This window comes from Peromyscus eremicus, chromosome 13 (genome assembly GCF_949786415.1).
Source record: "Peromyscus eremicus chromosome 13, PerEre_H2_v1, whole genome shotgun sequence".
Lineage (NCBI taxonomy): Eukaryota > Metazoa > Chordata > Mammalia > Rodentia > Cricetidae > Peromyscus > Peromyscus eremicus.
Window position 1 is genome coordinate 41,455,578 of NC_081429.1, and position 16,760 is coordinate 41,472,337.

The following is a 16,760-nucleotide window of genomic DNA, read 5'->3' on the forward strand; positions in this document are numbered from 1 at the left end:
TACCATATATATCTTATGAAAAGTAAATACACTTTCCAAAACAGAATTTAAGAAACGAGTGAGAAGAGTGGTATTGTCTGAGCTCCCTCACACACGGCAACTGAGAAGCAGCACTGTGGCTTGGGTTAGTCATCAATCAGACGGCGCAAAAAATATAGAAACATTCTCCAAAACATGACTTTATTCTACTGAATGTTTTGTAGACGGAGGAAAAGTAAGGAGAAAATGAACCCAAAATGTCAGAAATGTAACTGCCATTTTATTTTAATCTTTCAAAATCAAACTTCTAATTTTACAAAAATTGGAATTCATTATAGATATGTTAGCACTGCAAAAGATAGTAAAATAAAGAAAAATCAAAGAAACTACAATTTGCAAAAAACTATAATAATATACTTACAAGAAAACTCTCACACTTTTAGAGAAGAAAACAATTTTAAGTAAACCTTTCCTTTTATAAAATTATATAATGACCATCTCCAAGGAATACACAAAAATACATGTGTTCATACCTACATATATCCATAGACACACATATATCACTACCTATTTATGTTAATATCTGGAAAAGACTGTAGTATGAAATATAACTAAATTAGATCAATAACATTACCTATTTTTCCATACGTTCAAGAATCACTTTAAATATAATATACACATATTTTATTCAGAATTCAAACTATGGTATCTATTAACAAAATGATAAATTAAGAGTGAAAATGATCAGTGAATAAATATGCCTTTTTACTTTATCCAAAAGGCTGCATTTTAAATTTTTCCCTATAAATTATAGCATTGAGATATCCAACAGACTAATAGGACTATGTAGGAGAACCCACTTTGGGTCTTCCTAGAAGGAACTTATCTACTGACTTTTTTTACAAAATACACTTGGTTATGAGCTAGATCACTGCACTCAACAGAATCTAATCAATTGTGGACTCATGAAATCTTTTCAGTTCTTTTTCAATTGTTAGTATATAGGTGATTGAAGAATTGAATAGCTTCCTAGACAAAAGCCTACTAAATGTAGAGAGACTGCGATAGAGTATAAGAAGAGCAAAGTCTAACAGACCATCTTGCACTGAAGAAGCCAAGCTTGCAAATAAAGAAAAACATCCTTTGAAATTAATGTTAGGGTGAAATTATAAATATTTTAATTGCAATAAATTATGGTCAATTTTTAAATATTCTTTTCAATGTTATAGAGATGTCAAGAGTCTTATTTACTTTAATTCATATGATAACCACATATAATTTCTTATCTTATTCTTAACAAAATTGGTTCATGTTCCAGAGAAGAAAGTGTCATGAAATAGTAAGCATTCCATGTAGGCTGGATGCTTCCAGGAAAACAAAGATACAAAACCCTTATAAGGTCTACTACATAATCTGTAGTTGACCCATTCAACAACAGTGTTGAATAATTTTGGCTTAATTCTGATTGGATTAATCAGTTCTCAGGGAAGGTATCATCTGTTGGAAAGAAGAGTAGACATTGTCTAGAGAACGATGTTGCAAAGAATAAACAAAGCCTACTTTAAGTGTTTTGTGAAAATTAATCAAAGTGAAACGATATAGATTATAGTATTCTGTTTCATAATTTGGTTACATTACTTCCAAGGCTTCATATAAAAAGTATTCCTGTTACACTACAAGCTAGAGTTGTGTTCAAAAGTCTCACCAGAATCTGAACGTCTGTAGCCTGCTCTTGAACCATGTGAATTGCTTTGGCCAGATCTTCTTCTCCTTCTGGAATACTGAAATTGTCATCTGGTATCTAGACAAGGGCAGGAAGAATGGGCAGAAATGTCAAGTACCACACAGACGTCCCTGCTTATATGAAGGATACATTCTCAGACATGATGCAGATATTTCAAACTGTGGTTAGTTCCCAACCTTACATATACTACTGTTCCCATATAAGCATGCAATAAAGTTTAATTTATCAAATGGGCACAATAAGAGACTAGTAATGATGATAATAGTAACATAACAATCATAACAACAGACTACAATAAAGTCATTTAAAACTTACTCTTTATTTATGGGGTTTTCAAGACCAATTTTTGGACTATAGTTGACAATGGGTAACTAACAGCCAGAAACAGGGTACAATAATGGGCAGGTCTCACATGGTCTCTTGCATGTAAGTTATACAACTAAATAAAAAGTATCATTTTTAATTAATGCTGATATGGAAACACAAAGGAACACATGTACATGTCACTTCAGAAGATTTCTTCCTAAATAATGCTTCCAAGAAATATACTCCACATAGGACACTGTATGCTTCTAAAGATGACCTAAGTCTGTGTACTAACAAGCTTCTTGCCTGTCAAGGTCACAGGCCAGGCTCCCTTCCACAATTTCGTTCAGTTTCTGACATCTAAAAGTGACTTTACATCCAAGTCTCAAAAGCAGTGAATTAAAGGAAATTTCTGAGACAGGAGTATGTTTTCCAGAACTAAAATTAGGATAGAAGAAAGCAGAAGCCTGACCTCTAACTGGTGCTGGCAATCTAGAATCCCTACCAAAAGCAAACTGGACAGTGGGAAAAGGTCCCATACAGGAATGACCATCTATGAGGCCACAGACAAGGGAGGTGACAGGACTGAACCTAAATGGTGAGGGGGGACCAGAACAGGCAGATGTCCCACCCAGTGTGTTTAAACAGCATTCCCCAACTAACTCACAATCAGCCAATAGCTAACTTCTGTTCCACACATAGTTCATCTTAAATAAAGCCCTTATATGTTCCAGAAAATAAGACAAAGCATTCACATGAATGACCACAGTGAACTCACTGAGATGTAAAATTAACAAGTTACCTCTTCATATTCACAGTCATCTTCAGAAGCATCAGTTATGGTGACCTCTGAGTATTTTGTCAAGTTTAAATGCAAAAAAAGTGGAATAATGTTATTATACTAAAGTTACTTGACCTCAATTACAGTACTGGATCTAATTACCTCAATATGAAATTTGTAAATATACATATTTTAATTTTCAACCTGTTTTCTCCATAAAGCCTCTAATTTTAGATATAAATTATTTCAACTAGTATTTTATAACATTAAGTCCATGAAAAACTACACTCATATATGTTTGCATGAGTATTATCTAGTAATTTCCAGTTTGACTTTAAGAATCTTTATAAAACTACCGAGCATCATTACAATAGTATGAATTAGAAAGGCTGGGTGGGTACTCAGTGGGTAGACTGCTTCGCACTCAAGCATGAGAACCCAAGTTCAGCGACTCAGAACCCACATAAGCAGACAGGATGGGAGGCTCCAAGGCCAGCTAGCTAGCAGAAGCAGCAGCAAACAACTGTTACCCTCTCCAAAATGATAAAGTGGGGACAAATACCTGAGGTTGTCCTGGGATCTTCATACCATCGCATGAATATGCCTGAACTCACACACAGGAACACACAAACACATCTGCACATATGTGTGTGCATGCATTCATATGAAGATAAATACGAAAATCATAAATTTTTCTAATTATCTGAAGCAAAACTGAACTTTCAAAAGCTTCTAAATATTCGTAATGTCACATGACTGTTTGGTTAAAGGATTGTAAGTAACAGCACAATAAGCACACCAGTACTTAGAAATAAGTAAACACATTACGATGTTTTCACGAGTAAAACTTAAATCTCTACTCTTGAAATACATATAGGTTTCTAATTAAGTTTCTCTAATTTTTAGCATATATAAGCTAACACAGCAATCATATTTCAATATTTTATGAATGTTCAAAATATTAAATTATACAAAAAGATGATTCCAATAACAAGGAGTTCTAGAAGTGCTTCTGTGAGACCTTTAAAAGCTTTATTGTTCTACTAACAAATGAAAATTTTAACGTAACATTACAATAAAGGAAATAATAATAAATGGCCATAATAGCCTCAGGGGCATGGTTTTTTTTTCAGTTGGCTGGTTGTTTGCTTACATTTTTAGAATTATTAATCTAAACAACATTCTAAGTAAATACTGTGAAACAAACACTGAATATATAGTAATGGTTATTAAAGTCAAAGATGAGATTAGTCCATTTTTATTTTGTTGCTGGTTGTAATAACTGCTTTATGTCTGAAGTGTTAATATACATATAATAAGTTCTATTATTTGTAATAAAAATAGATAACACACAGTATTTAAAAAGAACTAGGAATATACCTACCTGGAACACGAATTTCTAAAAGGTCTTTTTAATAATAAAAAAAAAAAAAAAACATGAGAATATTGGGATGAATTCAGAAGATCAGAGAAACAGAACAAGCCACAGTTAAACTCACCTTGCAACTTCTCAGCCTATCCTGTTTCCTCAAACTGGAAGCCTCTGAGTCCTCATCCAAATGGATCTCAGCTGAACTGCTGCTAAAAGCCTAAAAGCTTAAAAAGACCTCTAGTTCCTGGTCCTCACGCCTTATATACCTTTCTGCTTCCTGCCATCACTTCCTGGAATTAAAGGCATATGGCTTTCCCAAGCAAGACATGAGATTTCAAGTGCTAGGATTAAAGGCATGTGTCACCATGCCTGGCTCTGTTTCCAGTGTGGCTTTGAACTCACAGAGATCCAGATGGATCTCTGCCTCCAGAATGCTAATATTAAAGGTGTGTGTGCCACCATTTTCTAGCCTCTATGTCCATCTAGTGGCTGTTCTGTTCTCCGACGCCAGATAAGATTATTAGGGTGCACAATATATTGAGGGACACAATATCACCACACCTACCTATTTCCTATGTACTGAGACATTTACTCCTTATCCTGTTATGAGTCTGGAACTATTATCTCCTTTTTAAAAGTCAAAAAAATCAAAGATAAAACTTTAAAGACCTTAGACCAAAGTTGGGAATCAACCCCAGATTTCAGGCTTTGTGATGTACACAGTCTCTCCAGTCTTCACGAATTCCTGTGCTGGGCAAATACTAGAAGTGTTTGCCACTTGTTTCTCATGGGATTCTAAGCTTCTAAATACATTCTTAATACTCAATTCCATAATAACCTCTCATTCTTCACTGTCTGCTTATTCCTATCACTCACATGAGACATTTAATCCTACTTCACCTATGACCAATCCCCAGATACCAGATCCTTGCCCAACAGTCAATATTCTGTGGTCAAGCACAAGTGTCTCTCCCATCAATATGGGGGAAAGTACTTAGGCTCAAAAATAAGTAGTTCATAGATTAAACAACTATTCAAAATGCTGCATGCCTGCAATCTGTTTCCTAACTTCAATGTATCCACATAAATACTCCGAGGAGAAATGTGACTACTTGTGCTGGCTATCTATGGCTGCAAAACAATTCCCTAAAGGATGTTCTTCCCTCGCCTATAGTGCCTTGTCCGCTATTTCTTAGGAAACACCAAGCTGCTGCAGCCATATCTTTAAGGAACTTTTTCTACACCGACATAAATCCTCTGAATATTTGTGCTATCCCAAGTTCCACAGCCACTCTGATATTCCAGAAACATTTCTTATGTTAGCGTCTCAGTTTCCAAAATCTGTGTTTATTATTTATTGCTGCATAACAAACTTCAAATAACATATGGTTTAAGAGAACAATAAGCAAACACTGCTTATTACAATGTAGATGAACCTGAAAGACAGCAGACCAAGCAAAAATAATCAGAAACACATAGGAAGATAGTACACCAAGCAAAAATAAATCAGAAACACGTAGGATCTCACTTACTTCTGGCACCTACAAGTTGTTCAACTTAAAGAAACAGACAGTAGAAGGTAGTTACCACAGGTTAAGGGTGGCGAAAATGGGGAGATGTTGATCAAAGAGAATACATTTCCGATTATGAAGTGAGTAAGTTCTGGAGGCCTAGTGCATAGCATGGTGGCCATGTGACAATAAGGAGTCATATACTTGACATTTCCAGAAAGCATAGATTTCTAGTAGTTTCACGACACCAAATGAAAAACTCCTCGGAAAAAAAAAAAAAGAAAAAGAAAAAAGAAAAATTAGAGCTAACACATGATCCAGCTAACCATGCATGGATATATACCCAAAGGGACCAAAGTCAGCATACACAGAAATGCCTGTACAGCTGTGTTCATTGCACCTCTGTTCACAACTGCCAAAATACAGGAGCAGCTTAGATGTCCATTAACACGAACTATAACGACAATGTGAATCATCTACATGCACAATGGAATTCTGTTCAGCTATAAAGAAGAAAAACGTCATTTATAGGAAAATGGAACTGCAGATCATCATATTAAGAGACCCAGAAGGACAAATGCTGCATGTTTTCATTCATACGAGAAATCTACATATTATATTATACCCAATAAATTCATATATACATGATGCCAAAGTAGACAGTACTAGGGGTAGATTAGTGGGAGGTGGCAGGACTGTGAAGCAGGGTACATGATATACATGTATAAAACGTCATAATGAAGCAAACTACTGTGTATGCTAACTAAAGCAATCATTTTTTAAAATGTAACTACATGAGGCAAATACTTTGTCTTAGTTACTCTTCTGTCGCTGTGATAAAACACCATAACCAAGGCAACTTTTAGAAGGAAGCCCTTATTTTATCTTCTAGTTGCAGAGGGTTAAGTCCACAAAGGCAAAGAGAAGACAGCAAACAGGCATGGAAGCTGGAGCAGGATGCTGACGTCCCCATCTTGAACCACAGCACACAGCAGAGAGCAACCAGAAATGGTCTTAAAGGTTGCCTCCAGTGACATACTTCCCCCGAAAAGACATGCTTCCTAAGCCTCCCTGAACAGTGCCATCAACTAGAGACCAAGCGTTCCAATATTTGAGTCTATGAGGGACATTACTGACATTCAAACCAACACATGCATTAATTTCTCATCTGTATGTCCTAGATATATGTATCAAAGTTTTATGTGTACAGTTTGAACGTATGCAATTTATATTGTCAATCATATTTCAATAAAGCTTGCAAAAGGAACAATTAACATTTGTTATGTCACCATTTCTAAAGGTCAAAAAAATGTGAGCTACTTAGCTGGATGATTCTGAGGATCAACCATGATGACCCAGTCAAGGTGACAGATGGCAGTCATCTGAAACCTGAGCTAAGGCAGCAGCATGTACTTATAGGACAGCTGACTGACACTGTCTCACTGTTGGATGAAGGCCTTTGTTCAGTCTTCACGTGATTTTCTCCACAGACATAGTAGCTAAGCTTACTTCAGAATTGATAATCAATGATAAGGAAGCCACAACAGTTTTATCACCAAGCCTCAAGCCACAAGTTCAATATCTTAAAGGTTGTACAAGGCAGGGCAAGTATGTTCGGTATACGAGGACTAGTGAAAAGCACGACCTGCTAGGGGTACAGCGTAGTGGGACATCGCTTGGCAAGCATGCACGAGGTCCTAGGATCTATCCCCAGAACCTCAAAAACAGAACACGAATTCCAGGAGGCAGGACCATTGCTTATCATGTTAGAAATGGCCCAGCTACCTTATATGCTTTCAAGAAACCTAGAAAAAGAAAATATGTGAGAAAATCATTTAGAATGGTCCCTAGGCTACAGTAAATGCTATACATCTATTTTTTTATTCCTCACTCTAGAAAGAGATGATCATCTATGAAGAAATCTTTGCTCATTGGTTAAGGGAAAAGGATAAATAAAGCCAATCTAGGTTTCCCTCCAGCTCTAGATTTGCATTTTCTGATACATTTTTATTTACTTAAATAAAATTTCCTGGGGGCTACTCCAAGGTGATTTCAATACCAGTCTCTTGTCAATCAGTCTCCAGAAAATAATGTCATTCCTCCCACTTGTACATAATGAATTCCAAACCAAGGTAAATATTCTAAAATCCTCTGCATAGACTTTAAAAGTTACAAACGAGCACACACTGTCTACGTGTAGAATAGATGCAAAAGGTGGGTTGTTAACGTGGTGATAGAGAAATGAAGATGGGGTTTGTCCTCACAGAGCACTGGTAATGTCGGGCAATACTTGGAAGTCTTATCCAGCAAAAGTTCTTGGCAATAACTTTTAATCATGAAGAACATATTGCTTCCTCACAATAAAAAAAAGAGTATATAAAAAATACTATTTCATTAAGCATGGAAGTGTTTCCCATAGAGTACAGTGATGTTTATTTTCAAAATGACCATTTGAGATTGAATATCCCAGTCATATCTAAGATGAAAATTAAGAAATAGAAATTAAGAGATTTCCTAGGGAATCATATGCCTATAAGTGACAGAGACAAGGTTCTTGTGTCTAATGCCAAGAATTTTCTGTCCTATCACACTGCTTTTACACTGGCACAATAAGAATACAGGGTTTATTAACATCTTAGATAATATAAGTACAAAATTTGTTTTCAATATCCTAGGAAATGAACTCACATATTTGTTTTCCAAATCTCAGTGGCACCTTACCAGCAGCTAAATGAAATCTTTTAAACAGCTCAATTTGAAGACCACAGAGGAGAAAAAAGTATAAAACAGCTAGAGGCTATAGAGCTGATCATTAATTTAACCAAGGCCAAATGATTAGTAAGAAGAAAAATCAAATACAGAACAAAGTGCCCAAAAGAGGAGCCGCTATACTCTCTGACTGATACCTTTAAGTATCCACAACATGATCTGTGCAGAAGAGCTTCCCAGGGCAACTCATCTCTAAGGTGGTGGTGCGGTGTTCTTGAAAAAGCAGCTGAACTATTTATGGTGTGGATATTTGTATGCATCTGTTGTCTGGATATCTAGCAACACATGGCCAATGCACAAGCTAATACTAAATGATTCTATGGCAACGTGAAAATTGGAGGAGAAAGGGGAACAGAAATACACAGCAGTGTAGAACACCCGGAGGATCTCAAAGACTTAAACTCGAAACCACAGGCTTGACTCTAACCTCACCAGTGCTTGGGGTAAAGATGGGTTTGTAGCCAGATGCCAGTTCCTGATCCTTCCCATGAAAACAGATAACCTGCCCGGCACATGAAAGTGCTTTCTGTTTCCAACACCTCAGAGGTTCTCACAAAGAGAATGCACTGTATCCAAACACTGATCCCCTCGACCCTTGGGACAGCCTGAGAAATGAAGACAAATCTGATGGAGCATCACCTGTAAAAAGAAATTTGGAAAACATTTCTCTGGAGAGCAATCTTGCAAGGGTGAAAGGGGCAAGTCGTGGACAATTGTCTGCAAGGAAAAAATAACACTTGTTCTGCTTCAACTTTCACTGAGCAACTTCCTCACCTGTGACTTACTCTCTCCGGAGATCCCATGTTCTAGGAAACAACCATATACAATTAAGCTCTTCGTGATTTGCATGCAGAGCTGTTTCCCAATGGGAAAAATAAGTGAGCATTTAGACCACATGGTTTTAATGATGCCAAGCTGGCTCTGAGCAGTTCAAACGTTTCTACCTGATATCTGCCCACTACTCTTCCAAACAACAGAATAATAGTAAAGTTGCACTCCAGATCCAAATCTCATTTTCCACCTTTTCTATTGCCCTGGGCTCTAGCCCCTGCCTTTCTGTGCACCCACATCTGCAGAGCCTCAGTCTATAGCCTCTTCTTGCTCTTGTCCTTTCTATGGCTATCCCTTCCTGCCGACATCCACGGCATCTCCAGGCCAGATTCTCTATCCTACAGCTGCAGCCTAGTTAAACTGCAGCACCCACTCTGCCGCATCTTCATGTTTCTAGGAGGGATTTAGGGAAGTCAAATTTTACAGTATGAAACACTCCCTGATAGTCACCATGTCTAGCCTCTAAATGCTAATGCTGGTCTCTGAGCTAGCAGAATCTGCCTTAGATCCTTATATTGTGGATCCCATCTGAATATGGGCCAGTATTTATAATGCATGCACCGAAAGTCTCATGGAACACTGGCACTATCCCAGTACCACAGAAGACACAACTCCATAACCAAATGCCTCCAAGGGACATTTCGGCTGGACTAACAACAGATATGACAACCTGAATGGGTCACAAGTATGTTCTTCTGCAAATGGATCAATGAACAATTTGCAGCTATGAGCAATAAACTTCTCCACTTACAAGACCCATCCACTGCCGCACTTGTAGGTAGGGATTATGGCCAGCAGCATCTTCAGAGAGAACCAGAATGAGACATCGATAATTAGGCTTTCCATGATTTCCCAGAGTTGTAGACGGAAATCACTTTGCAATCTTTGCCATCTTCTCAGAGCCAATGCTCACAGAAGCAATTAAAAAAAAAATCTAACCTGGATCCTCCCTCATTACCATTTTATTTACCAAACAGGAAAGGTAATATAAGTAACAAATATCACTGTCATCTTTCTCTTATGAATACGAGCCTAAATAAAGTTAGCTGAAAAATATAGATGACAACTAATCGGCATGCCTATTATCAGAATTCTCAAGGCTGTTTAATTCTGGCAGTCTTTACCAACAAGTCTTCCTGAGTCCTCTGAATCATTAGCGCCATATACACAAAGCTACTACCAACTCAATGGATTTAGCAAGAATGGAAAGCTACTGGCCACTCTGGTACAAGGCAACTATATCATATCTTCTGCTCCGAGCTGAAGTAACTGCCGGTCACATGTAAAATGCATAGTTCTCATGGTGGGTGGCAGTATATGGGCCTTCATAATTTGTAAGTCAGGAAACACAAAAACAGGGGCTCTGCACACTATTCTTCTATCTGAACTTTTTGGTTTTTTGTTTTTGAAACAGAACCTCACTATGTCGTTTCGGCTACCCTGGAACTGCCAATCCCCCTGCTTTATTCAGCACTGAGGGCTGTGATTGTGGGCATGTGCCAGCATGCTCAGCAGTATCTGAAAATGCAATGGTCAGAAGTCAAGATAATCGTCTATGCGTTTGCTTCTCCAATTATAGTCCTCAGACCTGTAGCATCTTGGGAGCTTGTTAGCCACAAAGAAACTCGGTGCTCACCTGGATTTACTGTATTAAACTCATCATGTAAGATTCATGGGTGAGTCATTAAAGTTAACACATACTACAGGACACAGAACAAAATAGCTGTTCTCTCTAAACAGCCCATGATATTAATACATGTAATATTGAGTATTCCGGATTTAGTAATATGGCTGTTGGCCTAGTGTCTACATTCAGGTTGTCAAATCTTTTTATTTGGATATATGTAAGAAATTCTAGTATCCAAACACAAACTTTCTGATGATAATTGGAAGTACATTAGTTGAGTAAATAGAAATTTGTTAAATGTTTCACAAATACATTTCACAGTCATAAAATTTCAGTGCATATCATTTTATAAACTCAGAAACAAGTGTTATTTAGAGGAATTTTTAAAGAAAGGAAGAAAGAAATAAAGGAAGGGATGGACAGAGAAGCCTGTCCGTATCTTAGCTATTATATTAGCTACTTCCTTTTAGTTACTCAATTAGCATTTTTTGACAAAACAACAAAATATTAAAAAAATAAGCTATAATAAAAAGCAACAATGATGGAATTTTCATTTAAATGAATGAAAGTTATCAATGAATGTCACTCCAACCGTGAGGCACTTTGCACAGACAACAGGTATCTTAGATGGGACGCCCGTCTAATGCTACAGCGTTGTTCCGGGGTAAGTCTGGAATCCTTCATTTTGCAGCTGTAGACACTGGGTCTGTATCCAGAGCTGAAGAGGATGCAAAGCCTCACTTTAACTTCATCCAGTCATGAGAAACTGCTGCTGGGACAGTGGGAACCTTAGAGCAGGCAGTAAACTCATCTACACAGCCTAAGATGCTACATTCTTACTGTTGGAATACACAGAAAGGCAAAAAGTTAAACACCAATCAGGGGGTGGAGTTAGGAGAAGAAGATGAGCCCTCAATGCTTCTCTTTCCTAGAGTGTGCATTTCATTTCCCTTCCTGGGAAAGTTTGGTTTTGACAAGTAACACCAAAATCAATGAACCTTTAGCTGGATTAGTACAAACTCCTTCCAGCCCACCTCTGAAAATTGAAACTGGGAACTCCTAAAGAACCACACCTTATTAAGCAGCCCTTAGTCACTACTATGACTAACGTGCCACCAAACTATGACTTTAAAAGTATCAGTGACAACCACCACCAGCCTTTCTGTTTATTAGCGTGCACAATATTTGGGGGAATACAATACCACATTTCCTCTCTTTTTGTCTAAAATTTAAAAAAGCTTATAACTAATACAAGAAAAATTATATCCAGTAAGTATATACAATATGCACAGTCAAGATTACATTAATGATGTCTAGTCCACTAACATTTGACAGATTGAGATAAAGATTGAGTTTGGTAGACAACTACTTGGCCCAGCATATTTTATAATATTACAACTATTTTCCTAACAAGAAGTTCTATGAGGAATCCATGTACTCCTTGACTAGATTTCTAAATGCTGTGATGACCGCAAAGAACCACACCATGTCTGCTGCCAGCACACCTTGAAAAAGTATAAAACACAGAAGCAATTCCATCATGAAGCCCTCCACAGGAGAAAGAAGAGTCACTGCTAACAAAGAGCAGGTAACAGGAAGAACCGCTGCAGCCTTAGGATGTTTCTCCTGAACACCTTCCCCAAGCCATAACAAAACACTGAGGCCCATATTAATGGAAGCATTTTGCACACTGTCCTAATTGGCCTCTGATACTGTGATGGAGCACTAACCTTTTGGCTGGGAAAGGAGTGGGGCTTACAGGTTACTGTCAATTGACGGAAGTCAGGGCAGGAAGGAAGGAAAGCAGGGGCAATGAAGCAGAAACCAGGGAGGAACACTGCTTGTAGGATTGCTTCTCTGGCTTGCTCAGCTACCTTTCTTATAAAGCACAGGCCTGCAGGCCTAGGGATGGCACCACCCACAGTGGGATGGGTCCGCCTGCATCAATTAGCAATCAAGAAAATGCCCTGTAGACATGGCCATGGGACAGACAATTCTTCACCTGAGGTTCCCTCTTTCCATGTATACACATTGGCAACTGTCTTGGTTAGGGTTTCTGTTGCTGTGATGAAACACCATGACCAAAAAGCAAGTTGGGGAGGAAAGGGTTTATTAAGCTTACACATATTCATATCTGTTCATCTGAGGAAATCAGAACAGGAACTCAAATGGGGAAGAAACTGGGAGTCAGGAGCTGATGCAAAGACCATGGAGGGGTGCTGTTCCCTGGCTTGCTTATTATGCTTGTTCAGCCTCAGAACCACCAAGCCCAGGCATGGCCCCACCCACAATGGGCTGGGCCCTCTCCCATCAATCGCCTACAGGCTTACCCACACACAACTCAGTTTTTATTTTCCACTGTCAAGTCTTATGAAAACATTTTTCTTAATTGAAGTTCCCTCTTCTCAGATGACTTTAGCTTGTATCAAGCTGACATACAACCATCCAGCACAACAACTGAAATTATGACACTAATGATGAGTCCTGCTTATGTGTCTGGTTTGAGCCACATTAGTCTACACACGTTCCCTGTGTCTGGATGTTTAAGAAGAGTAGCAAATGATTTCCTGGAGAATACAAGCAACCTCTTCTAAAGGCCTTTGTAAATACTGGTAGGTCATTATCCAGTACCAGGAATATGATATGAACTATAAGGGAAATCTGAGCAAAATGCACTAAATTAGAGGTAATTACACATATATGCAAGGTAAAGGACACTGGAATTCTGATTCACTTATGCATACTATAATTTCTATTTATCCACTGAATCAACTGAAGAGCTATAGACTTTAAATCCAGGAAAGTCTCACTTCGCCAACTATCATAATTGCCTTACAAAACAATGTCAAATAACATTATACTGTCAACTTCTAATTATGCATGTGAAGAGAGCCCAGGGATACAAGGATAATTGGCATTTACAATTAATCCTCAAACTTCATTTTGACTAATAGTAAAGCCTCTCCCATGACTAAATCTCTTCCCTCAACACTGAATGTAACACAATCAACTAGTTAGATGTTTGACTTTGCTATCCCCTGGCTATCCTTCAGTTGAAACATGAAATAGTAATCAGTCAACCATGAAGAGGTAGAAGAAAAACACAGAAGCTACATAATTAACGAATTTGATAATAAAATCCTGAAAATTAGATTTGCTTACGTTTGCAACTGTGACTTAAAGCCTTTCTTGTAAGATCTGTGTATAACATATGAACTCGCAAAGAGTTTGGAAGAACACACAAGACCTGTACAGCTTCAAGCCAGATGGGAAAGAAAAGTAGACTCAGGGTTCCAACCCTAACCAAGAAGCTATCTGCAACTGATACGGGTTGGCAAGGGAAAAATCAGTTTTCATCAATGGTTTCACTGGGTGATATCACATTCCACATTCCCGATCAGGCCTAATGCCCGGGAGTAGCTTCAAAACACAAAATGAACCCAGAGGTATCTTTGTAGGCATTTTGTTTCATTTTGGTTTTGTTTTGTTTTTGGTGTTTTTTGTCATATTGGTCTTTTGCCTGTTTGTTTTGAATTTCATTTTTGTGGGTTTTTTTTTTAGGAGGTTGCTTTTTTTTATTATTTGTGGATTTTCTTTCTTATTTTTGTTTTTGTTTGGGGGGAACCATAAAATTGGGTGGGGAGGGAGATGGGCAGGATCTGGGAGAAGACGCGGAAGGAGATAAACATGATCAAACATATTGTATTAAAAATGTTAATTAAGAAAAGATGGGTGTGTAAACTGAAGCATGTTGCAGTCTTAATTCAATGTTCTTCTGGAAAATTCCATAAATCTGATTTTCTTGTTTAAAAGTTTCATTGTGTAAGAATCCTGTACTTATTTTACAAATATAATCTTCAAAATGTCTATCAGTGTAATGTTAATAACTAAACTATGTCTAGAAAAATCATTTTCATGACGGCAAAAATTTCACAAATGTTTTGTTGGAATTCACCAGCAAGGACACTGGAAAATCTTAGACTTGGTGCAGATGAACTCGGAAATTATAACTTGAATTTTTTTTTTAACTTTAAAGGGAACATTATGGAGCAGACAGCCTGTTTGAGCTATGAAAACAGACTATAAAGACTCAATTATAACACTAAGGCACCTACATATTTTATTCAAATCGATTTCAAGATATTCAGACTTCCATCCTATAAAAATCATTTTGTATCCAAAATAATACTACATGTTTTCTTTAACTTTTCTACTCACTTCTGTGTGACTCCCTAAAATATGGATATATAACTAAGCCTGCTAAAACTCACAAAAACGGATCACTGTTGGATCTATGAGATCTTAAATTAAGACACCAGGGATTATAACTGTACAGAAAAATAAAGGGAGATTTTTACTGTCTTTGACAGCTTTATGGATAGCCATCTTTCTTTTATCTTCTGAAAGAAAGACTTACATGGCTCTTACTTACCAAACACTGCACAGTAATCCAGAATAATTAATGCACCTATCTAGAGGAGGGATGCTTAAGGCCTTACAAAAATTAGTGAAACTAATTATATGCATAACATTGTTCAACTTTTCTAGTACCTCCCATCATAACTGCTCATCATGACCTGTTGCTTTCTTCCCAGTATGTGTCAGCTCACTCCACCAACCTTTAGTCACCCAATGGCGGGGGCGGGAGAATATTTCACCAGTGTTACCACTCAAGAGCCCAAACCAAGACCACTAAAGAAGGTAGCCAGCCTTACAGGGGCGAATTATTTAGGACTGCACAATCGGACCCCCTACAAGACCATGAGTACAGTCTGGGCTTCATTCTTTAAAGCCCAGAGGCACAGATCTCCCTGAATCTCTCTTGAAGACGGGACGTTATTCCGAAGGTATTCTGAGGACTTTATTTATTTATTTAGGACAACCACTAAATTATAGGAGTACTGACTCCTTGAGGCGCCTTGATGTCCCCAACAGCCCTCCATCCCACAGGTCACCAGTGTGAGGGACTTGGTCCTGGGAAGGCTTCCCTATGCTCAGGATCACGGAGGAACCTACACGCCTAGCAGGACTTAAGTGGGCGGCTGGGGTGACAAGGACTCCACCAGGGCGTCCCACCAACACGGCATCCGATGGATGGGGCGGTCCGCAGGCGCCCCCCGGAGGATGCCCCGCGCGCAGGCCCCCGTGCGTCACCGTCACCGGCGGCCACCAGAAGGATACGCTCCAGGTAGTAGGCACCATCGGCCGCCACCGGCTCCGCCGCCGCCGTGTCGCCCGAGGACGACAAGCCAATGCCCAGCGCCTCCTCCAGCACCCGCAGCTGCGGGACCCCACGCGGAGCAGCCATGCCCGCGGCCGGACCCACGGTGCCCCCACGGTGCCCCAGGGTGCCACCACCGACCCGACCGGCGTGGCAGCTCTCGCGAGATCTCGGGACCCTTCACCGCTCTCTAGCCAGCAACCCGAGGAGCCTAGCCTTCTGCGTGACCGCGGTTACTACGGCAACGCGTTGCCTAGTTACCCCGGCCGCTCCACGCCGCTTGTAGCGGAGACCGCATGCCACTGACCCAGGGGCTTAGATGAGGTTTTTTTTCACCCAGGCTACCTGTTGGGGTTTTGGGGGCTTGGCTTGCTTTGGCCTTTTGCTTTGACGCCATGCTTTCTCGCTCCTCTTTCTTCATGGCTTTCCTTTTCTCATGTGTATCACATGCCAAACATCAGTCCTCAATTTTTAGATGGGTAGAGAACCCCCAATGTTTCCAGTGGGGGCAGACTTAAGAAAGGGGAGGATACTCGTCTCTCCAAATAGAGGAAGGAGGGGTGAGTTCTAGAAACCATTATTGGCCTACTGAGGAGCTGCCCAGTGTCCCTTAGACCCT

General features: G+C 39.0%; 1 protein-coding gene across 4 annotated transcripts in view; it reads right to left on the reverse strand.

Moving 5' to 3' along the window:
* The window catches only part of Spag16 (sperm associated antigen 16), an 814,060-nt gene extending 797,735 nt beyond the window's left edge, over positions 1-16,325 (reverse strand). For 3 of the 4 annotated variants that reach the window (XM_059277934.1, XM_059277935.1, XM_059277937.1), the window contains exons 1-3: positions 16,102-16,325; positions 2,832-2,878; positions 1,685-1,780 (exon numbers count right to left, since the gene is read on the reverse strand). In XM_059277934.1, coding sequence (XP_059133917.1) covers positions 1,685-1,780; positions 2,832-2,878; positions 16,102-16,228 — 270 coding nt within the window. In that variant the 5' untranslated portion in view covers positions 16,229-16,325. The remainder of the gene's footprint in view (positions 1-1,684; positions 1,781-2,831; positions 2,879-16,101) is intronic. The other variant, XM_059277932.1, reaches the window with a different exon arrangement.
* Positions 16,326-16,760: the final 435 nt, after the last annotated feature.